Source organism: Notothenia coriiceps, unplaced genomic scaffold, assembly GCF_000735185.1.
Source record: "Notothenia coriiceps isolate Sejong01 unplaced genomic scaffold, NC01 NC01_scaffold00004068, whole genome shotgun sequence".
NCBI classification, from domain to species: domain Eukaryota; kingdom Metazoa; phylum Chordata; class Actinopteri; order Perciformes; family Nototheniidae; genus Notothenia; species Notothenia coriiceps.
In genome coordinates, this window is record NW_011336769.1 from 53,911 (window position 1) to 79,297 (window position 25,387).

General features: G+C 41.7%; 1 protein-coding gene across 2 annotated transcripts in view; it reads right to left on the bottom strand.

Moving 5' to 3' along the window:
• Positions 1-705: 705 nt before the first annotated feature.
• Positions 706-25,387, bottom strand: part of LOC104941936 (matrix metalloproteinase-16) — a 58,470-nt gene continuing 33,788 nt past the window's right edge. For both annotated transcript variants that reach the window (XM_010767106.1, XM_010767105.1), the window contains 6 exons: positions 21,635-21,796; positions 18,339-18,556; positions 10,321-10,459; positions 6,862-7,012; positions 6,016-6,131; positions 706-2,784 (listed from right to left, as the gene is read on the bottom strand). In XM_010767106.1, the coding sequence (XP_010765408.1) occupies positions 2,450-2,784; positions 6,016-6,131; positions 6,862-7,012; positions 10,321-10,459; positions 18,339-18,556; positions 21,635-21,796 (1,121 nt within the window). In that variant the 3' untranslated portion in view covers positions 706-2,449. The remainder of the gene's footprint in view (positions 2,785-6,015; positions 6,132-6,861; positions 7,013-10,320; positions 10,460-18,338; positions 18,557-21,634; positions 21,797-25,387) is intronic.

Genomic DNA, 25,387 nt, shown 5'->3' on the forward strand with positions numbered 1-25,387 from the left:
TCTCTAACACACACACACACACACACACACACACACACACACACACACACACACACAGTACACTGGCTTGACCTCAGCTTCTTTGTTGTAAGAACATAAACTGTAAGTCAAATGTGTTCAGGCAAAGATAGAATAAACAGTAGACGGCTCCTGTTTCACTTTTGCAATAAATGCCCACGCTGCACTGCGGGATCCTACATCTAAAGCACTGATTTGTGTCACACGGCCCGAAAATACAGAAGCATAAAATAGGACTGCTGGACTCTCAGGCCTGGATCAGAACATATACAGTTTTGTTTTTTTATCATATTCTTATTTTTCTTTCCTGCTAATGACTAGTTTATCTCTGGAGTTCAGGGTTCACCGAAGTTCTTTCTGCAATGTTTGTATAAAGCTGGTTCCAGCCAAGTTGCTTAAAGTCCAACTGAAATCCCATGTTTTTGTAATAAAACAGTGAGAGAAACTCCCTCACAGGGATTTTAGCCTTTGCAGACCATTTACATGCACAGAAACCTATAGAACACACTACAGGAAAGGGAAACCCCTAAAGGCATAATATGGCCCCTTTAACCGTAGGGTTAACATAATCTAAGGGTTTCCAAAACACTCAGTAGAATCAGTTGTGGGGAACACTTACAGAGACAGCATGGACCCACATTGAACACATGCACATTAAAAGACGAGCAAAGAGTCCAAAGGCAGCTCTTAATCATATATTGATCAATTTATTCATTCTGTCAGGACACGTTTCTCCGGTGTCCCAAAGTCTTACACAAAGAAGTCATTGTGAGATGTCCAATTTGTTTTTTACCAGAAAACAGGAAAATAAAGAAAAACTAGTATGTGATCATGAAAACAGACACACACTCAAAGACTGCGCCATGACAGCGAGGACACTTAAAGTTTGCAGAAGCCAATTTGATTAGCCAATCACCAGATGTACCACTTTCATCTTTTAAAGGTTTTTCTCTGATTTAATTGTACCTGGAAGTAAGGGGAGGGGATGTTGGGGTACACTTAAAATGTACAAAAATAAATTCAAACAGTATTTTCAAGACAAACCTCCTCCTCTGGTTTTGAGGGGTTCTGAAGCCACGTTGAGCAGAACTGGTTGGATGTACAGTAAATGCTTGCATGCACGTTGACACAGGCACTGATCATGACTTGGTGTCTCACTTTGTGGGTCCTCAGTCAGGAGACAAAGAGCATTCTGGGAACTGTAAGCTCTCTCAACAAGGCAGTCAACAGGATTACAAAAAAAGAAATGGTCTGTCCATTCACAAATAACCATTCAGAATGACCATTTTGGATGCACACTTCCTTAAACAGAGGGGAATATGGGCCGAGGACAAAAGAAAATCCAGTAACAAGCTCTCAGGCTCATGATGCGCCTGATTTCTGTTGTATGGAAATGATTAACAAATATTTTAACACATAAAAAATAGTGGCTTTACTCCAGAACCTTCCGACATCTTTTTTTACGATACAATACATTACTCTCAATACAGGCTGAGCTACTGTATATCTGTCCAGAATGGCTCAGCAAGCCAGTGCTGAGAACTCTGGGTAATGTAATAAAAAACATAAAATACCAATCACAAGAAGCGCTCGATTAAGTTCTTTTACAAACAAAAGCGGTATACAAAATTAAAAAAAATAAAAGTCCAAGAAACAGCAAAACCGATCACAAGTATTATGATGTATAATTAAGGCGAGTTAAAATATTGCAGAATAATTTGGCCCCTGTGTCTCAAACAACAGTCAGAGTTCCCCGACTCCTAATCGCTGCAAAGATCCAGAGAAGGGAAGGGAGGATGAGCTGAAATGGAAAAAAGAAAGTGATCCTCTTTGGAGAGAAATTGATTATTTGGTTTCGTTTGGTCTCTTTCTCAGGAGCGTGTTAAAGGGAACAGTGAGGACCTCATTTTGCAAATGAATTCAACAAAATAAAAGATGTAGGATTGGTAAGGTGATTAACTCGTGTGTATCCGAGACAGTTTATCTTTTGAGCACAGCATGAAGCGAAGGGGGCACCGAGATCAGAAAATATAAAACTGCTGTTTCATCAACAGCCTGATATGACGGATGACAATGCAGCGCCCTGTGGGAAGAGTGCGTCCTCTTTCTGATTAAGAGCAGTCAGGCAAAGAAATAAAAAGAGTTATGGGATAGGAAGTCAAGTTTCTGAGATACAAAGTGATACCGCCCCTCTTTTTTTTTTACTGTCATTCCAAGCAAAGAAGATCCCAACAAGCTGTCCCCTCTGTTTGTTAAAAAGGCGGAGGTGAGCGGAGTCAGCTTTCAGTCCTGGGGTCACCTTATGCACGAGGGGCCGCCTGTTTCTGAACAAAAGTATCAGATCAGCCGAAAGGAGGAGGCGTGGCTGTCACTAAAGAAGTCCAAAGTCCACTGTCCTCCTTAGTGAAAGGTGGGGCTGTCCTCCCTCGGCCTACACCCACTCCTGCATGGAGCGCTTGCAGTACAGTATGTGGCGCGGCGTGCCCTTCCTCTTGAACTGCACCACGGTGTAGACCAGCACCAGCAGGCAGAGGGCCAGCACGCAGGGGATGACGATGGCGATGGCCTTCACCGTGTTGGCCTCGTTGTCCAGCTCGATCACCACGTCCGAGGTGCCGTCGTCAACCGGCGGCCGGGCGGGGTCGACGGGCATCAGGTCGCAGCCCATGAAGTCTTTGAGGATGGAGCGCGGGTAGCCCGGCTCCACCCGCAGGAAGTGGTTGTTGAACTTCCAGTACTCCTTACCCTTGTAGAAGTAGGTGTACCCTGGAGGAAACAAAGAGAGGGCATGTGAGAACATTGTTATCTAGAGTTAGCTAACACACTGGCTTCCATTGTTTAATGTCAGTTTCTCCTTAAGCAGTGATGTCAAAGTGTACTGGAACAACTCGGTGAACACTTTTAAAATCAGCAACAAGCTTTACAGGGTGTGTTTATTGCTGCTCTTTAAACACATATTTAAATGTATTAAAATCAAGCGATAACTGGATAACAAGCCATCCCATCTCTTTGAAATAAACTGGATAAAACGATGACACTTAATTTGAAGTGATGGAAAGATTAACAGTTGAATTTGTCTTATTGGCGGAAGATATAAATATCTATGCAAGTTGGATTTGTTTTCCGTAGAAGTACATATATCCATGTTTTAAAACTTCACTTCAAAAGTGAATACTACACTTTACTAAAGTAAAAGGGCATCATTCGTGTTAGCAAAATGTACTTGCTGCATAATTGCCATTTAAAAAGCTTATACATTATATGATTTGAGCCTGATTACTGCTACAGTAACATTAAAGCAGCTCTTCAATGTTGTGGCAAATGATTGTATCTAAAATAGCTATTATTTACAACTATATATTATAATATAGTTCAGTAGTTTCACCTGTGACAAAGCATCCTATTTAATAAGATAATGTGTACAAATAAACTAGTGCCAAGTATATCCCGCTAGTGTTGACAAAAACACAATGAAATGATTCCTAGAATGTGTTTCTGTGTAGAAGGTTGTTTGTACACTATGTGTGCCATGCAGGACAAAGTTCAGCTCACTTTCAATCCAAGAGGAGCGTCTTCTTTGTAATGAAAATACCGAACAGAAAACATAGAGATGGAACTGAAACCTAAGTGACAATAACCTGCCTGTGCTGTGAGAGAGAGCACCTCAGACAATTGTTTTTTGTAGTGTTTCCATTTCAGCTCCATTGTTCAGCTGAGGTGTCTCTGTCTATCCCTCGGGACTCATTATATCTGGTCATAAAGGAGGAGACACACCCAGCCAGGAGCCAGAGCCCACAGCTCATATCACACAACAACAACAACAAGTCATCCAGAGCCATGACTGGTGCTTTCTCCAAAGAGTAGGCATTTTTTTGGGGCGGCAATTGTCCCGATGTCACACAAGTTCATTAGTTCACTAATGAGTCAGTGTTTATTTTGCATGCTCTCCCCTAGAGGAGAAAATACTTTGTTTGTGTCGAGAGAAATTAAAATGACGACAAATATTATTCACAAACCCATTCCGGCAGAGACACAAAATAAATTGTGATATAACAAAATCAAGAATAGCATTATATTTAAACGCCTTGACATGACGACTCCTACTTTGCCAAATGTTAAATGTGTCCCTGGTTGTGAGAATATATATTCGGTGTAAAACTGAGCATGACAGCCTGGCAGGTTTTCAAGCTCTCCTCCTCCTGGCTGGCCCCTTTAACACCGTGTTTCTCACTATTTATTATTAATGCACAGGCTTCTGCTCTGGGAAAAATAGGCTAGGTATTGCTCTAGATTTCCAGTTAGATGGCAAGATGGCTATTGTAAAAGCCAGGTCTTCTTTAAATCACTTGTGAGGGGATGAGGCGAGGGAGCCCAGAACAAAGCTTTAAAAGATTCATCTGGAAGGGGAGGACATGATCAAACAGCATGAAGGAAGAGGAAGAGGAAGAGCTCAAATACGTCCTCTTGTATGAGTTCGTGAGAACGACTGAATGCCTATACAACAGACATCTTTCAGCTGATTATGAGCAGTAGGAAACCTCTCATATCATTTTGGGAAAAACACATACTAGCTTTCCTGCCAAAAGTAGTTAGAGCCAGGAATCGATCAGCTACGCCAATAGCAAAATTAGCGTAGCTTAAAGACTGGAAGCATGGGTAAACTCTTATACACTGTGGAATTGTCTATAGAAAAACTCACACATTTAAGTATTTTATCTTTTAAATTGTGTCTTGTGGTGACTTTTGAGTAACACGTGTTAACTGTTAGTTTCTCCTAAAAGTAAGCAATAACTATTTCCTGGAGTCCTGTTCTTCAAATAGTTGCTCATTGTTTTTACATTTCTGTTTTTGTACAAATGTGGCTTCATGGCATGCTAAGCTATATACTTAGCATTCAGACATAAAGTGGTATCAATCCTTTGACACAACCCACTTCAAAACCTCATTTGAAGTTCAGATGAGTATTTTGATTTGTATTTGTTCTCCAATCTGGCCTCAGCTGCTGCAATACTTTTCTCCTACATTGAACTCAAATGAAGTGCAGTTACTGAGAGACTGAGATCCAGATGAAGCAACAGATACATGTTGAGCATGAATATTAGGAGAGGGAGAGAGAAGGGAGGGGGGGTGAGAGGTGAGGCAGCCTGAGATCTGTGGGTCAGAGACATGTCTTCATTGCCTCGGGGGCCGCTGCTCGGCAACATGTTCACACACCATCATCATCAAACTCAATTACGCCTGTTACCTGGGTCAAAGTCATGAGTGTGCCACTTGACACACTGTCTGCAAACAGATAGCCCGCCAAACAACACAAGGCAGAACCATTCTTATATATATGAGATGCACACATCCTCCCCACCCTTCATGCTTCGCTTGATGCCCGCTCCACCTGGACACGCCCCGGCCACTGATCTGGCATCAGATCCACAGCACAGATGGCCGAGCCTCAGCACCACCTGCCCTGCTTTTTCCAACCCAGGCGATGCCAAGACCAGGCCCGAGCCCACCTGATATTATCATCCAATGGAAAAAGCTTTTCACGTCTTCACACTGTCAGGCTGGCCTATGGGAGAGGTGTTTGAGATTTTTTAAATCCCGCCTCCCCCAGCCTTGGTGAGGACCAACTGGCTGAAACCGGAATGAGGGCCCAGCGGTGGTCTTGTCCTTTCTGCTTTCCACAATCCTGCTCCAACTGGGTCTCATGGAGCAGGACGGACTGATTTTGGAACATTGTGCTCGTGAAACAATAAAAACGGACCTCTTTTCATCTTTCATTTGCTGTACACAAGCACTATCGGTCTGTTTGCTCCTGATATGGCATGTATGGAAGCGTGCCACCCACTAAACCTCAGTATAATAACTGGGGCAAATTTCAATCAATGCTACCCTGGATTACGTCCCGTGCAGCGTGTGCCAGTGACCGGCTGAAATCAATGCTGCTGGCACACGTAGCGCGCTGTTATGCCAAAGCAGAGTATCAGGCAGGACAACTCGTACCATTGGCTTTGTCCACGAAGGCCCCCTGTGGCGAATCAGGCACACCTCTCCACACTGTCACAGGCTTTGGGTAGCCGGGGTCCATGGTTCTCATTTCCTCATTGTAACGCCAGTACCTAAAGGGGAACAAATGATGAGCAGCGGGAAGACAAAGCAGGCAGTATCCCTATGCAGGCCGAGGGAAATAGGTGACAACAGATGGTCATTTATTTCATGTGTTGTCTCGTAACACCATATGTCAAACTGTTATTTTTTTTTCGCCTTCCAACTTCATAATGCAATGCTAATTATCATCACATGCAGCGACCTTGACTAACACTACATGTAAGATCTCCACTCCCATAGTCAAATCCTCAAATGATCAATTTATTTTCTGAAAAAAGTGAATCTGCTTCGATACAAAGTGTTTTTTTCTAACTTAAAGAGGCCCTATTATGCTTTTTGTGGTTTTTCCTTTCCAGTAGTGTGCTATATAGGTTTGTGTCTATGTAAAGGGTCTGCAAAGGCTACAATCTAAAATTCCGAGTTTCTCTTGGAATGGAAATTGAAGCGCAATATTTGCTAAAGGTAAAATATTTAAACATATAAATGTATATTAATTCATTAGGCATCGCAGAGAAGTCCTGGCCTACAAAACACTATTCTACAGATTTAATACAAAATGTGTAAATATCAGAAAAAACCCAACACGATAACTTTGTTATACTTATCTCGTAAATAATGTTTAAAAAATGATCATTTCCTCTAATGCCCTGAATCATCTCGCAATATTACATTAAAAAGAAAATCACTACGAGTTTTTTTTTACCAAGCTGTGCAGCCCTAGCACTTCCTCGTTGCACCCACCTGTCCCCTTTGAAGAAGTAGGTCTTGGCCACGTCCTCCCACCACACGGCCGTCTCGATGCTCTGGGCCGGCATGCCGTGTCCGAACTGGGCGATGTCCTTGGGGTATCCAGCCTGCAACACCGTGTCCTTAAACACCCAGAACTGCTTCCCTGCACACGAGGAAGAGGAAGGGGGAAAGAAATGAGATGAAGAAGGACAAGAAAACAGCTGTGATTACCCTCCAGGAGCAAAACACGCAGAAGGGCAGATTTACAAGGACAGATACAAGCCTTGTAACAAATGGCAGGCAATAACCTGTTGCCTTGTATTACTCTTTTTGAAGTTGATGTTCTGCTAATTTAAAATAGGACACACGTCGTGACAAGCTCTCCTTGCCCTTGCCTCAAGGAACTCTGGGAACTTTTGAGCATTAGCAAACTGAGCTGTTAACAACCAGCTGAGAAAAAATAAATGGCAACGACCCTCATGGGAAAATGTGCGACCAGAGACAGATTCAAATATTTAAAAGAATGTTTCCGAGCCCCAAGCATCAAAACAAATGCATGAACTTAAAGAAGACTGTGGAGGACTTTCTGATTAAAAATCCAAAAAACATGTCACGCGTTTCTATTTTTCAGATTACATTACATTTTGCAATTTTTAGTTTGACCCTCTTTCTCTTCCGGAAAGTGTTTAGGGTTAAACAGACCAATTCTGACACAGTGTGACCCCAGGAAGTGCTTTTTTGCGTCACTAGTGGAGGCGTAGGGTGTTCCGACAGGAAGTGGGTGGGGGGTGATGGGAAGAGAAGTGTGTCGCAAGAGAGGAGGAAGTTGAAGAGGTGGAATGACGAAGATAGAGAGCAGATAAACTAAGAACGTGGTACAAAGAGTTGAATCATGTCACAAAGACTCTACTTTAAATCCTAATGCTTTCAGACCATTCCATTTCATTAGTCAATTAAATGAGGCTTCAGCCTGTCAGCATTCATTATTCCATAGAGTGGAAAGAATATTCATCACAAAGACTATGGATGTGATCAAATGTGTAAAAACGTTCTCAGCTACGACAAAATATAAATCTGGCCCTTTGTCTTTTATGTAAGCTTGGTTGAAGTAAAGATGAGCAGAGAAAACATGAAACGTCTGAAAAATATGTGTATGTTTTCAATTACCAACTATTTCATAAATCAGGTTTTACATTACATTTTCCTCTACATGAATGGCAGATAGATTATGATGTACTTTTGAAAAGTCAGCTGTAAGATGACCGGCACAATTGCAGGAAAAGGGTGTGAAATAAAGCCCCCTTAATCCCAGCACTCATGCTTTAGCCTCATAAAGACCACAAATCTGACATTTAGCCTTCAGAGAGTGTTTACTCTATAAGGCTAAGTGGAAGAAGGGAGATTTAGAGATGGAGAGATAGGACGGCTGAATGTAAGTGGAGAGGAGAGACCTGCAGTGGCCTCTTTGTGGAGAGGAAGTTCCTGTCATTTCACCTCTCTCCTTCACAGTACTCATTCTGGGTACACACACACCCTCAGATTATCCCAACCACAAAAGTTCGACTTGATTCAGAAAAAACAAAAAAAGCTCTCCAAACTTTATCTTCTTGTTTTAAAAAAGAAAAATTGAAGTTGACTCTTTTTGCCCTCCACATAAAAGTCTGGCTTCATCTTCAGAGCAGTGAGGGCAGCTTTGATGTAGTGGCAGCGTCTGCTTCAGTGAACCACTAATCCCCAGCCTGCCCTCAACACTGTATGAAGAGGTATATATACTGTAGGGTGAAGGTCTGATCCAAAAAGAGACCCCTCCTCCATAAACAGGCCACACACTGGCCAAATGAAACACACATGTGTGTAGTGAAACTATTATGTACAATCAATGTGACACTAAATGTGATCTAAAATATCATTGATATTTTTGTGAAAGTGTCAATGGTCAAGAAATAGTCAGTATTGTTGATAGCAATGTATTTGGCGACGTTATTATTATAAAATGAATCTGTTCTTGATATAAGCTTGATAGTTCTCTGTCCGCCATTTCTGCATTTTAAGTTCAAAATATAGAATACTTATAAATGTGCATGTGTGATGAATCGTCTAGCTCTAATCCTAAAGAACACGCTCTCAGACATGTCTGCGGGAGGTAAATGAAACTTGTGTTCTTCGACACGAAAAGGCAGCAATCAGGCTCTGATTGGATCCTGCCTCCCGAGGGGAAATACATTAAGACATATAGATCTTACTGCATGTGTAAGGTGCTGTTAAGAAACCTTGATATAAAAATGTTGTTTGATTACCTTGATTGTAGTTCGAAATGCAACCTCTTAATTTGCAATGTAGGGTAATGGAATATCTTGATTCTATGGTTTTTAAAAGTCGACTACACCTTCTTACTTTAAGATCTGGAAACAAAACGGGCAGAAGTCCGGACTGTAGGAATGAAGAACACATGCTGAATCTATTTCTAATAAAAGCCAGTGGTGTCTGCTCACTGACCTGCTCTGTGATGGCTGAACATCGCTAAGCTAATCAGTGTCTCAGCCATGACTCTGAAAATACACTCTGAAGCCTCCATCTGTGCGTTTCACTTCAGGAGAATTCATCAGACGAGGCGCTATTAGACGAAGGACCTGCATTAGTATCCTGACCGACTTTCTTACTAATGTTTTGTTCCAAACGGGGACAGACAGACAGAATAAGGCCTTCTGGGAAATCAGCTGTGCGTGTTCAAATGAAAAATAGCATTCTGTTAGTAGAAGTTTTCTAAACCTGTGTGCAATCCTGTTGCTACCCACCAAAGGGGAGGAGAGCAGGTTGTTGGAGGATAAAGCTCCGGATTCCAACGTGGAGAGATTGCGGCGCACGCGAGACCAGCAGGGCTTCCAGGAAATGGTTGTTGTTGAAAATAGAAACATGTCAGAGAGGAGATTTGTCGTTTTATCTCGTTGCTAACCTTTCCTTTCATTAACACACTCGACTTCTGTTTCTTTCTCTGTTTGGAAATAGTGGTGGATTTTGGATTTAAACATAGTTAGTGTAGATTTGAATATGTTGACAAATCTCTTCAGAGGTTAAAAATGAACCGTAGACTATATCAGACAGTGATTATTGAAGCTCTTTGACCCTGACAGTGATTTCCATGTATTTTAATCATGTTTAGCTACAGTTGGAGATTTAACCTAAAACATATATCTAGCAGCAGATTATGGTGGATTAAGTGGGCAAAACGTTGCATTCATCTTCTACAGATTTATGTTGAACTCTCAAACGGATAAGATCAAGGCACTTCTTTGAGTGAACATACAGCAGCGATTAAAGATTTTAAAAGAAGTGTGTTCCTTTGTACGGACACGCCTGAATATCAAAGACATGTGCATACTTGTACAAAATGTGTTTTTGGGCTGAAATGAATGAAATCAAAGATCAAAGAGCTTTACACAGACGCACTATGACAACAGCGATGATGGTTACCTTTGAAGAAGACGAACCTTCCCTCGCTGTTCTCGTAAACGGCGTCTATTTTAGCCGGTAGGCCCCTCCAGAAAACGCTGATGAGCATGGGGTACCCCGGCATCACCGAGTTATCCCTCACCCGCCAAAACCAGTGATCCTGAAAGAGACGAAAGGACGCTGTTAGGAAAAACAAGCACGATCAAACTCAACAACAAACGGCCCTAAACCAAGTAAACGTTTAATACATTCTGCACTTGGTATCATGTTGTATAGGGGAACAGTGTTTTAGCCAGGTGGGGAAAAGCATTCCATAATTTGGTACCCCAAAACCTGAATTGAAATTTAGAATTGACCTCTGCGAGCGATACAGTTAAGGGGATGAAGATCTGATTAACAGAATGAAACTGTGATATCACTTTAAAGTAGGCAAGTGCTCTGGAATATTCCAATTACCTGAAAGTATCTTTTAGTAAAATATTTGAGAGAAGTCGATGTCATGAAAAGTGTGAATCTTGAGTTTCTGAGAGGGGAGCAGATGAGATGGTTGCCATCCTAACAGACTGTTTCTGTAGGGACGCGACATTCTGTGAATTAGAACATCTGATGGAGGTGAGTTGAGGCCAGCTCCTCACTTTCAAGGCTGCTGGCGACGATCACTTCAAGCTGCTGCTGTGATATCTCTGACGGCTTTAAGATCCGCGTTTACTTTCTCAGGTTGCTGAGGAAAGCCCACGAGGCTGCCGCTACGCACGCAGAACGTACTGGGAAATCCATCAAGGAACGGGGGCAGAGTGATCGCCAGGAGCTTTATGAGAAGCCAAGGGTCTCTGATTTCCTTCAGAGGGAGTGTGGGGAAGGGGAGACGTGAGCGCAGCCAAGTGGAAGGTGTGTCTTTTTGATGTTGGATGAAACTTGATGACTGAAGGGAGGCGAGGGGAGGCCCAGCTGTGAAAGCCATTAGAAAGCAGAGAGACGTCCCACCCTTTGGCAATAAACGGCCAATTGGGTCTTGGATGGCCAGAAAGCCTGACTTCATAGCGAGGGACGCAGAGACAGAGAGAGGGGAGACAACACATCATCCCTACCCGCCTCACTCACAGTGAAAGCTGAGTAAACAGGCCATTTATCAAACCTCAGTTCTCTCCTTCTTTCTCTCTCTGTGTCTAATCCAATTGTTTCTCCGGGACTCTCCTCTCTCCCTGGACTCTTCCTCCTCTTTCTTTTCATTTCCCCTTGTCCCTCATTCCAATTCCTCCTCTTCCTTTCCGTCTTTATACCTACTGCCTCCATGGATTTCAATTGTTCATTTCCACTGTACATGGGCCGGCCAGTAATTGGAAACAGATACAACTGTGAAATTGGATCCATTAGAATTCATTTTGAATTTATAAAGCAAGAATGTTCCTTCTTCCACCTGAATGCCCGACCAGCCCGGGCTCCACCTTTAGGCGATTTCAGCTTTGCAATAACACAAATGTCTAGAATAATTACAAATGTAGGTTTATGATATTTTAGGTCATGGATTACTTGTTGAAAAAGTCAATCAAATGACTGAAAGAAACTCCAAATCACTACAAAGAGTCCATAATGACCACAAAAGAGAGAAAGAGAAACACATTGAGATAACATTTTAGAAATTAAAGAGATGTTTTTGCCAAAAGAGAAGAATACCTTTTTCAGATACTCATTAGAAGTAAACTTAAAGAGCCACTGCCAATTTTTCACATTATTAATCGCAATAATGTTCAGAGAGGAAGAGCCAATCAGACGCAAGGATTGACCTGACTTCTGCTATACTGTTCATTTCTTTCTCAAAAATCCTCGCTTTTTCTCATTTTATTTTAGAACCTCGAACCAGGCGCCATTCAGGTCAGTCCCCGGTGAGCATCTGCCGCCGCCATGTGTGTGTTCGTGTGAGTGAAGAGGCGAGAATATGACAGGCGGCGGTGTTACGATGACCGTGTCGCTCACCCCTCACTCGGCTAATGTGACACACACACATGGTTGACTGAGAGCAGACTGCAGGTGTAAATAATTCAGAGGTGTGGAGGATTGAGGTTGAAGCCTGAGGACACATCATCCATCAGTATTGCTTTACACAATCACCTTTTACTGAGGAAAAGGACTGCAGAGGAGTTGTTGTTGTTGTTGTTGTTGTTGTTGTTGTTGTGTTTTCTCAACTCGAAGCTACTATATAGACTCTCTTCAAGCTTAAGCTATAAGCTAGGGATGCTCCGATCTCCAATTTTGGGGCTGATCGCCGGCCGATACTTATACGATGGAGTGGGCGGGGCCTATGGGGATCTTCCATTTAAAGTGATGTTTAAAACTCAGTTAATGGGGCTCATTCACTGGAGCTTCCACAAACAACAACCAACATCATTATTACATTCAAATGAAGTTCATTATTCAAGTTTACATTAACTTTGGAAAATGACAAGGGAGAAATGAGTGGAAGCACTCTCTTTTCCTCTCTCCCTCTCCTGACAGCATCTCATGCAGCTCACTGACCCAGTAATAAGTGACCCGACAGTGAATAATACATATATGTATAACTAGTTTAGCTTGTTCCAGAGGTGGATGAAATAGCTAAGTGTGTTAGGTCTAACTCTTAGTGTGTGTTTTGCTCCGCTCACCGGTCCGTCACAGCTATTTTATTGTCATTTATGGACACCTTCAAATACTGCCAGACTGGTGAAGCCATTTTGGCGAGTTTGTTTTGCCGCGCACAGAGAAAAGTATTTTACGTCTTGTGATCGCCTCTCCTGATCGGCCTTTATAGAGAGCACCGATCGATCGGCAGAGAGTGAATATCGGCCGATCGATCGGAGCATCCCTACTAAAAGCAATTGTTCAGCTTTATAACCCGCAGTTTTGATCCTTATATGGCAGCTTAAGAAGTTTAAACAATATTATTTCCTCCTAGTTATACAAAGAGGAGAGACACTGATAAGAGGGGACAGCTCAGTGCCCCGTTGGACACAGTGTTCTCATTAATGGATGTCGGCATCAAAGCTTGTCTCCAACATTAGCGACCAAGTGGCCAATCCAGAACGCAAGGCAACCTCTGGGGTCCAAGAATCCCCTGCTCTAAATCTGTCCACATCAAGGAAGCAAGGTCTCCCAGTGGCTGCTAAGGGGGTGGAGCTGGACTGATGGGGATGTGTCTTTTATACCTGACTGTAGGCAGTGCAGGGGGCTTTGATTGTAGGTCTGCTAAAACCAACATGCATCATATTAAATGAGAGCAGAGGTTGAAACCATTACTAAAACAATGCTTTCCAGAATTTGTATTTCATCTACGCTTTAATGTAAAGGTTGCACTGAACAGTGGGTATTTCACTAGCTTGAAATGGCTGTTAGGTATATGGATGTAAACTCTCTGGAACACCTTGTATTGATTTCCAGAATAATGGTTCCATTAAGAAAATACTAGACTATAAAAGGAGTATGTTCTTAAGGAATGTCTGGCTTGAAAGCCTGGTTTGGATTTTCTTGCTTAACAAACTGACAAGATGGCAACGAGCCACAAACTCAAATCCAGACTTCTAAACGTCGGCTGGTCGAAGGTTGTATGTACATATTTTACTCCACTCCAAGCCTGATGGGAAATGAACGTCCTCTTGGTGTCTTCCTGTCTGGTTCGCTGTCTGACAGTATAAGTGAGGTCACAGTCTAGTACAATTTGAGTACAGCAGTGAAAATGAGACTGAGAAAAGCATATACATGAAAGAGTTATTCTCTGTCTCATACAGTTTGAGGGTTCACAGAGAGTTGAAGCTGAAGTGCCTCCAGCCATAAAAGTGGTAGCTGTGTAATTTCACTGAGGCATTTACTGGTGACACTGGATCTACACGCCTTGAACCTCAAGCGACCCTCTGTCACCCCACCGGAGAGGAAGATGATCGATCGTAAACTACCACCTTAACAAGCATGACTCTAACCTGCCTTTGTAGATTAACGTGCCTGGAATAAATCAGGAGCCTCTCAGCTTTGTGGGGAACAAAACCTATTAAACCCACTGGTCACCTGAAATAGTTCCTCCAGCTGTGAAAGCACTTGTGATGTTCCTTTCTCTCATATAATCCAAGTAGTCTGAGTTACAACCATGATGCTTGAAAGGCAGAACAAAAACAATTAACCTTTTACCTCCATCTGTAACGGCAACATTATCACTGAAGTAAAAGGGGCACTAAACCGATTTTACAGTTCAGTTTAGACGTAACAGCTAAATAAGGTCTTCTGTGGCTTTTGAAGCAGCTTCCCCAAGTTGAATAATAACCCTGATGATGTCATTAGAGCCATACCATCTTGGGCTTTGAGGAGTGACGTTTGAGAAAGAAGGAAGTGGTTCTATTAAAAATATGTTTTAGGGTTGTATTATGGGAAGTGTAGGATCAAACATTTCCCAAGCTTGACCCATACTTAGGGCTAAAAGTTAGGATATCTCTGCCTCTTCCTGTGTGTCCGCCAACGTGACAGAAGTGCAATACTTAATGTGTGATTTTCTCCATTATTAGTTGTATCACCTGATAATTACATGTATTAATACCTGTTGTATTAGGAATACATTTATACAATTGCTTTGGGTTTCTTAAGTGAGATGCGTAAATTCAGCACGGATTGGATAGTCTAGCATAGTTGGTTAAAACCTTACATTGTATAGAATACAGAAGTAGACGAATGTTGAATCCTAGTACAGAAAGTGTACAAATCTGTAGTCTTGAATATACTTTTGTCAGAGGTAGAGATGTGGCATTAATGAGGTGAAGATCCAACTGACCATTTGCCTGTCTTTCCTTTACCTTATGTCCCCTTCTGGAAATCAACAGGCTCCACTCTTGTTCTCAAACATGGGGAATTTGGACCTTTACTTTTGGTTCTTTTTTGTAAATAAGATTAATCAAAACCTCATGAGAAATCACTCTCAGTCAAAGTAATACGTTCAAAAAGCCTCTATGCAACCTTTCCTTGGGAGACCTCAGTGCTCTCAGTGTATTTCACAAGATAAAGTCTTGTTAAGTCTTCCCTCTAAACCCCCTACCTACTTTACATTCCCGGACCACCTGTGGACTTCAGGGCCAGTGGGACTGCTGAGAACTCTGCTATAATGACTTGGCATCGACTTGACTCTGCTCTTCCAAAACAATCAAGTAGGGATGGTGAGTATAGTCCTGCTGTTTAGGACATGGACCTACAGCGTGAAGTAACTAAGAAGATAATCAATCGTATAATCGAAAGAAAGACGGAAAAAAGCACCTTAAATGCCAGCAACAAGAGACGCTGCTTGAAATAAAACTAGAAGTAAGCCAGAGCTTTACATAATTCCTATTCTGTCAGCCATCATTTGAATCAGTATTTAGTTAATACGTAGACCTTGGCACGCTCTTAAGGGAATATATCAAGCTCTGGAGTAACACAACCTTCTCCAATTAGGATTGCAGATCAACTGTTTTACAGTCGGGCAGCTTCATCTGCCAGGAGGAAGCAAGGCATTAACATGATACCTCGGAGTTCTTGGAGAAAATTGGCAAAACTATCACTGAGAATCAAGACATATTAGGACCACCTGCTCCTCCTGTGAAACACGCTTCCAAACCAGTGATCCCTTATTGATTTCACTTCCCTAAACACATTTCATTCACTGGCTAAGCCGCTGATTATGGCCAGCAAATCATTTATGAGTCATAATGTTAATGGTGGTCCTAATGATGGTGGATTTAAAGCTTCATTTACATGTGTTCTGTAACAAATCATCACCCTCTGTCTGTCAGCCCCTTCACTAATCTACACCTTTGAAGATGTGTGAGCTGGTGCTACTTCCAAAAGCCAGGAAGGAGACACATACATCAAAGCCCTTTACTCATCAGTGGTATCGCACACTTCACCATTTTTAAATTTGTATTTTTGTTTCATATCATACATAATTCAAAAACCCAGCATTTCATTTGGATTAAAAGACGTGTCTTTTGCACGTGGGTTGCTTAAAAAGTTCCATTTCAACACATCTTTCAAGATACATACTGTACATCTCATTTCCCCATAATTTAAGTTAATTATATACATTTAATTACAAGTATTAATTGGAAAGCTGGCTGTAACAAGCAGAAAGTTTAATTTACGTGGGTGGCCCCTGTGGATCACATGCTCATTCGGCACACGAGACTCAGGACTGTGGGTTTTAGATCTTATCTTTGATACAGTTTACATAAGAATATCAAGGAGAAGGTTCCCGAAAACCTTAAGGCAAGAGTACAGGTACAGTACCAATGAAACAATAGTGATTGTATCTATTAGTCTGTTGCATTAGCACATTAAAAAGCTGCTTGCTGGACACAAACGAGAACAAAAGAGATGCCTCTCTGATGCATGTTTCCAAGGAGCTTAACATCAGGAAAGTATTTAGAGTTGGAGATTGGATTACTATTCATATAAAGAGAAGAGACAGTTTTATTTTCTTAATGTGAAAGAAAGCCTTGGATTATTATTTGATTTTGGTCAATAAAACAAGAGATCACAGGTAGAACAACTTCAAAGCCATGTCGCATCAGTTATGGTCATTTCAAGTTAAAGGACTAGCATGTTTATAATAATAGTAATACTACAGAAATTATTCTTTAAATTATCGCCAACTCAATTTGTTGTTCCGCGAATGCACCCAAATTCTATTTCATACCCAGTGACACAAGAGTGTTGTATTTAGAGCCAACTGTATCATTCACTTCCTAAAATTATGAAAATGTTGGCTGAGTGATAAACGTCCTTCATGTTTCTAAGCACCTTTGAGCTATGCACAAATCCCATGATCCTCACCACTCGGTCAGATCAGGCCCTTTATCCAATGGTGAGAGCATCCACTGCAGGCAACATGTGAGAGACACAGGGGCTGTGTTTGGACTATTGTCACAAGCACAGTTTATTTCCATTCAAATAAATATATCAGCGACAGTGTAAATATTTGGTACAATTTTGGTTAAATTCCTTCACAAGTCGGAGCTCTGTGTCCGAGCTGGGTTTATTATTTTTATATTTAAAGAACACACTCTGAGACGGGGTAGAAAGGGGGTTTCCCCAGGCTCCACAGGCCCCTTATTTAACCGTTGAAATCTATCTATATATATCCAGAGAAAATACAGTCACTCTCACATAAAGAATGAGAAGCACTCTCTCTCCTTTCGGCGGAGAACACAGCACATCTCTGTGTTGCCTCAAGGTTTTTCTCCATTCCTCACCGCATGTATCCATTTTCTCACAAGCGTAGACCACGGATAAATATGCATTAAGGGACATGTGCACATTTGCCTTTCGCACAGGAATGAAAACATGGCTGAATATGTTAGGAGATAACTGTGCTACACTGTGCATTGCATTATATTCTTGGTAAAATACAAATGAAGTTCAGATTCCTGCTCAACTGGCACAAAGTAATCTGGTCATAGCTCATAGCTGCTTTAATTATGCACTGAAATGGCAATAGTTTTCAGATAATTGAGGAGAGTCCACCAAACTTCTCCATGCATAACCACAGTTTCAAACGTCTCTCCTCTAACAAATCTACTCACGTGTAGAAAACTCAACCAAGCCTTTTCCACATTATGCACACCATGCACATACAAAACATGAAGCAGCTTATCAGAAAAGCTCCCACCCTCTGTATATTAGGTAATCCTCGCAGCTCTCCGGCCAGCTCTCTAACCGGCTCTCACTCCACGGGGGGTTTCAAACCTGCAGGCCATTTCAAACCTGCAGGCCATTTCAATGTGTCTGAATCAATGGATGAGTTATTTTCTGTTGCATTTACTAGCTACCTAGTTTATAAAAAGAAAGGCTTATGGTGTTGGTTTGTAAACATCACATGATTCTATCCTTCAACCATGGTGTCACAAGTTGGTTTGTCCTGTAAAGACTGATTGCTGTGCTTTTGGAGAGCTAAGAGATCCAAGTTTGTGGTAAAACAGCTCCAGGGTTCAAAATGACTCTTCAGAACAAACAGAAAGTGAAAATGCCTCAGGTTTTTTCACAGGCTCTTCTCTTACCTTGAAGACGAACATCTCTCTCCTCAGTATGCCCAGGGTGTTGAAGCCCCCATCGCAGATGTTGGGTTTGGCATTGGGGTGGGATGGCCTGTCTCCTGGGGGCAGCCTCGGAGGTCGCGTCTGCCTGTCTGGCTTGCGGGGGTCTGATGGAGGATGGGAGCGAGGAGGGGGTGCTGTCGGCAAAGGCATGGTGGGCTGGGGAAGTTTATCAGGAGGCCCTGTAGGAAGCCAAGACAAATATCTCAATTGTTTGATAAAAAACACACATATTCAAGTTTGAATTTCACGAGGGTGGGAAGATGCATTTAGACCAAACCTTTACATACCCTAAGAACAACATATTGGAAAACCAAAATCAACCAATTTAAGACAGTTAGAAATTGGAGACTAATTCAGGATCTGATCAGGGTATGATGAAGTGAACGGGAAAACTAGATTATACAAGACTTAATAGATAGATAGATAGTTAACGATGTAAACATGCATGAAAGGTTATTGTGGTCCATTTTCATTATACAGTAGCTTTACCATTTATAGCCAAGCAGCAACCTGAGCATGCAAAACTATTTGTTTCACATGTAATTCAACTGACAATGATGGCGATAGAGGAAGTTAGAAGTGAGTTTGGAGACAAAAACACATGAGAGATAAAGGAGAAGATGGAAAAACAAGAAGAGGTCATGCACAAAAACAAAAACAGCGGGTAGGATATAACAGTGCCAAGTTCAGGGATTCATCTCTCCAAAGCGTAATATGATATGTTAAGATGAATAAAACAGAAACAAAGCGCATATGGGACATCAATGTATAAAGGCTACTGTGGTGATAAAAATAAAATCTGCTCCCAAATGGAGGCCAAGACGAGCCTCGGCGTCATTCCACATTCAGGATTTACATGAGAGAGAGTGGGAAACATAGAGAGGGAAAAAGGAGGGCGAGGAGAGCGGTAGAGGGAGGCCAAGCGAGTGGGTTGTTAGTCTGAATATTTGAGCACATGACAACACATGAATAACAGTGTAACTGTGAAAACCAGGATATGAGTTGCCATGTGTTGATTGGGGCCAGCAGATGCAGGAATAGATGAGTGCAACATGAAACATGGAAATGTGACGAGCAACCCCCCCCCCGCCCCCCCTCATGCACAGTATCAATGTTGGCTTGTATTAATAATGAACTTGAAAGCTACAGTACATATTCAGGAGTTATAAATGAGTGAACAAATCATTAAAAAGTAAAATTATAAGAGGATTATAAGGAACTGAACGAGCAATTCTTGAACTAAAGGAGTAAAACTAAAGTGAACCATCAAACAAAGAAATCACCATCGAACTGGTGAACACACCCGTGTCATTGAGGGATTACGAGAGGACTCTGCTCTGTTAGACACCAGCCAGTTCGCACAACTGATCAGCGAGTCTACACGAGAGATCCCATTCACGGACTGAATTAAATCCCCTGAAATACACCCCAGATTAGCAGAGCCTAAGCGCTCTGCTGTTGTGTAAGCATCGGGAAGACTCGCAGTCAGATGGACATGTAGACAAACATACAAATGTGTACACACAGCGCAGTGTTATAGGAAAAACCATGGCAAGGAAAATGGAACATGGTATCAGGCAGATTTAGGATCTTTGAGCTAATTTGAGCCACAAAACATTTTTTTCCCAACCATTGGGAGTTGCCCTACATGTCGGAGCTCAGCTGGTGTGGTGATTGGCTGTGGTGAAACCCTCCAAACTCCTTTGCCTTGATGAAATGTAGTCATTAGTCTAGACTTGAGGTCTGAAGAGCTTCTGAGTGTCAACACATGGTTACACAGTGTTCGACTATCATAACATCAAGGAGCACACAACAGTTGCATAATAAAAACACAATACATCAGAGAAAGCCTACGTTTGAATCCCTATTATGGTATCCTACATTTCCCATGATACAGTTCGATACATGTATCGCCCCTGCATAATTTGTAGTACATATTATGTTAGTAATATATGTTGATTTTTATGTATACTTGACTAAAACAACATACTTTAGTTTAGATAGAAATACTTATGGGTTTTAGTAAGAGATTTTGAAGGATCAATGCATCCATCATGTATTTCTGATTCTACTATAACTGTAGGACTCAGACACACACTACAGATAGATGTCCAAAAGTGTACTTGAGAATCGAACCTCCACATCCTTTGTCTTTCTGACCTTTTTATTCCCACAATTCACTGTGATACCTCCTGGCTTCCACTACCTTCAACTCAAAGTCCTACATGAAAAGTCTCCGTATCCATTGCCCCGGCTCCTACACCCGTCATTCTCTGAAAATACATATCTTTATTCAAACAACCAATTCATCCAAATGTACAGATCATACCAATGTCCCATTTAAGCCTTTACATCATTGCCATGAGGAAGAAAAGGAGGCCAACTGCTGCTGGAAATAAAAAAGGAGACAGATAGTGGAGATGCCATCACTCGTCCTGCCCTTCAACTCTTGGTGCGACTGAGGGGGGGCGGGAGGGGCAGCAGCGGAAAGGACTTAAATGCAAGAGAAATTAAGAGAGATTTGATCACTTGCCCAGGTCTGTCACTCCCTGAGGGACGTGCCCTGACCATGTAAGCAGATGGCAGGTTCTTTTGTGTGTGTGTGTGTGTGTGTGTTTGTGTTTGGTGAGTATGTGCAGCCATTCATGTGACAGACCAGAGTCATCGCAGCGGAGTGTGACTGGTTTACATTCATGGCAGCTGTACGGGACAATACTGTCACTTCCAACCAATTTGTTTCTGAACTTTGACGTCAAACTCAGGTGAACATGAACATAAGAATTCCTGAATCTCAAAATGATTGGTTCCTCCACAACAAATGAAATGTAAAAAAACATGTTTAAATTAAAGTCATAGCAAAATCCTTCCCTTTGAGCCACTAATTCAACTCTGAGAGAGTAGAAATGAAGACTACGCTGATGATTACACAAATATGTGAATGTCAAATTGAATTTCACACTTCTGATACACCCGCCCCTGAGCTACATCAGCTTTATGAGCAGACAAAGCACCGCATTCAGCTTTTGACAACTCCAAATGTGTGTCAATGAGACATGTGTAGGTGCTTTGATGATGAAACGCTCGCCTCCTGTGATCGATTAGACAGCTCCAGCTGATTTCGTAAGCTGCCGCTCGAGACTCACACCAGGAATGTGGATCAGATCCCTTTATTTCTCATTCTTTTACACACATCATTTAAATGTCCTACTATTTTGTAGCGTACCCTTCTACATCTAAATGAAGCCAGGAAGCCTTACCATAAATCTTCTGGATGCCCAGCAGGTCGTCCATGGGCAGTTTGAAGTTGTCGGTGTCCATGTACTGGTAGAAAGGAGCCATGATGGCCGTGGGGTCGTTGGAGTGCTCGAGGCCCAGCGCGTGGCCGAGCTCGTGGACCGCCACCAGAAACAAATCGTTACCTAGAAACAGAAAGAAAGAGAGCAGTCCGTCAACGCTATGCTCACATTTAAAATGTCTTTGTAGCAATTTATATCTCACATAAGCTACTCCTTTTATAGTTGGCGCTGGGAGTGTGTTTCCCTCAAAATAAAGCCAAACAGACTTTAGCGGGAAACGTTTCAGTTGATGGTTAGCCAACAAAATTAGCCCATGTCGATGCAACAATACGTAGCCAAACACATGTGTATGAGCATAGATAATCCATTATGTATGTACCTCATGAGTGGATTACGTAGCAGGCTGCAGCACCTGATGGGACACATTACACAGCCCCTATATATGAACACATTTATATTGCATACACACACATCCCCCCCACGCTGTGTAATTAGTCTCCGGGCGGTGGTAAGCCGATGACTACACTGGCTTGACCTTTTGACTCAGAAGCCCACTGTGGCCAACAGCAAAGCCCCAACCCAATCCCAACTGTATTAGGTTTGGATGTTTGGGATTTAAAGCCGCCCCTCTGTGTCCCATTTAACTTATTGGACTTACGTCACAGGCAACCAAAACAACAACAAAAACAATCCTCCTCTCTGATGTTGCGCCAATATGTCAAATCTAACCCATAAGGAAACTCATCATTGTTGGGAAACTCGTGATTGTACAATAAGGGTTGCTACAGTACAGTATGTCTTATGTATAATTTATAGGCTGTCTGTGGGAAGCTATTTATGTGAGTCAAAGGAGACACCTAATGTTTTAAAATACAGTGCTTCATGTGGATGTCTTTCTAACCATTCATGAATGCAATGTTAGAGCAAACTATGACCTTTGGGTATTTGAATCACTCCTTTAAGTCAACACACTTTGGGAGACACAGAGCTGCTTTTTTGATAGAAATTTGGAAATGGACTGATCAAGATCTAATATTCTTTGATCCAGGTTGTCTTTAACGATGCTGTCCCCGCTGCCATCTTTCCTCAGTTTTTCCCTTTCCCTCTCTTTTTGTTATCACGCTGAGAGACTCGACAGGCATGAAGAATAGCATCACTTATTCATTGCATTTCCTACGAAAATGAGGCACTTATCTGCTGCAAATCTGCCACATGAATAACGCATCATCAGATACAGACAGTGATTCAGAACACTTGCTAGCAGGTTCAGTACAATGCTTGAATTTACGCATCAGACTTCCTAAAAGAGATGGCCTGATTGGAACCTGGTTGATGATATTTGACTGTAGAATTGTCCGCGAGTCTACATTTAGGTGATATTAAGGCCTCCACGAGTGTTAAAGTTCAGACATTGCTATCCAAGGTTTTGCTGAAAAAGCTCCAGCTTGTGCAACTTTTCTACAGAATGATCTGTGGCACAAGTAGGTTTCCTTAAGGTCGATGTATTTTTGGTGTAAACCCATTCAACTACTAAAGCACTTCTTGAAGGAAATGCGTGTGTTTGCTGTGTGCACTGAGGCAGTGGGGAATCATTTTTGAATGACCCTTTGAATATGAAATGCATAGGGAGTGAATGGAGGCTTTTAAATGAAGCTTCAATGCATCTAACAAAAAAGGGAAGGAGACTTTGTTTGCATGTATGTTTATCTTAGTTCAGCTATAGTGCATCCTATTGAATTGACCCTCGGTTGGTGTACTGCTGGGGACCCAAGGGAGCGCAGTGTTGAGTGACAAGTTGTCTGGATGAGTGGTTCTTGCCAAAGCTGCAAGAAGCAACTCTTAGGCCTAGTGATCTATGTATGTAACTCATAAGATACAGGACAGCTCCTAGTGATCTATGTATATAACTCATAAGATACAGGACAGCTCCTAGTGATCTATGTATGTAACTCATAAGATACAGGACAGCTCCTAGTGATCTATGTATATAACTCATAAGATACAGGACAGCTCCTAGTGATCTATGTAACTCATAAGATACAGGACAGCTCCTAGTGATCTATGTAACTCATAAGATACAGGACAGCTCCTAGTGATCTATGTATGTAACTCATAAGATACAGGACAGCTCCTAGTGATCTATGTAACTCATAAGATACAGGACAGCTCCTAGTGATCTATGTAACTCATAAGATACAGGACAGCTCCTAGTGATCTATGTAACTCATAAGATACAGGACAGCTCCTAGTGATCTATGTATATAACTCATAAGATACAGGACAGCTCCTAGTGATCTATGTATGTAACTCATAAGATACAGGACAGCTCCTAGTGATCTATGTATGTAACTCATAAGATACAGGACAGCTCCTAGTGATCTGTGTATATAACTCATAAGATACAGGACAGCTCCTAGTGATCTATGTATGTAACTCATAAGATACAGGACAGCTCCTATTGATCTATGTAACTCATAAGATACAGGACAGCTCCTAGTGATCTATGTAACTCATAAGATACAGGACAGCTCATAGTGATCTATGTAACTCATAAGATACAGGACAGCTCCTAGTGATCTATGTAACTCATAAGATACAGGACAGCTCCTAGTGATCTATGTATGTAACTCATAAGATACAGGACAGCTCCTAGTGATCTATGTATGTAACTCATAAGATACAGGACAGCTCCTAGTGATCTATGTATATAACTCATAAGATACAGGACAGCTCCTAGTGATCTATGTATGTAACTCATAAGATACAGGACAGCTCCTAGTGATCTATGTATGTAACTCATAAGATACAGGACAGCTCCTAGTAATCTATGTATGTAACTCATAAGATACAGGACAGCATGCTAAATGGGCCTCCATAGACTGAAATACACTATACAAATCACAACAATAATTACTGTACATGTCATCACAGCGAGCCAATGCACAGTTAGTCAGTGTATTTGAAAGATTGTACCAATGTATTATATCCTGCAATTACATTGGGACTGAATGGAATTGCCATAAAATATAATGCATGAAAAATAATCAATAAGAGTTTAAATCATAACACCCATCTACAAAAAACCCATTGGATATATCAATCGTTATGGTATTGTTAAAAACTTACAGTAGAAGCCAATTATTTAGTAGGAAAAACAGGCTAAAAATGATATTGTTAATAATAATAATACGTAATTCTAGAAGTGCGTCATTTCAAAGCAAATGCAGTATTGGTAAATGAGAGCTGTACCAACGCAGGTCCTATAACTAAAGATGCTGTGCGAGTAAAAGGAAAGACTGTCTGTCTTTTTACATCTCCATCTTGTTCTATCCCTCAAATTGAGTCAGCCTTTCTGCGTCCTGGGGCCATTTGAGGCCAGCGCTGTCACTTTGTTTTCGGCTGCTTATATAAGTCGCTGTGGTGGATAGGGATGTCCTGTTGGCCCCGGGGTCACAAACAAAGCTGAGGATGGTTGTACTGCCTAGCTAATTATCAGCTGGACAGTATATACACAGAGGAAGGTAGAGAGGGTATGAGCAAAGGATGGGAGAAACAAAGAGGTAACAAGGGGAGAAAGGAAGAAAGATGAAGGAAAAAGTTAGGGAAGGGAGGAAGAGACTAGTAGATACATAAAGAGATCAAAAGCTCAGGTAAAAAGAGGAGAAAGAGCGTTTGGAGCGATAACTGCTTAAGAAAAGTGGGAAAGAAAAACAG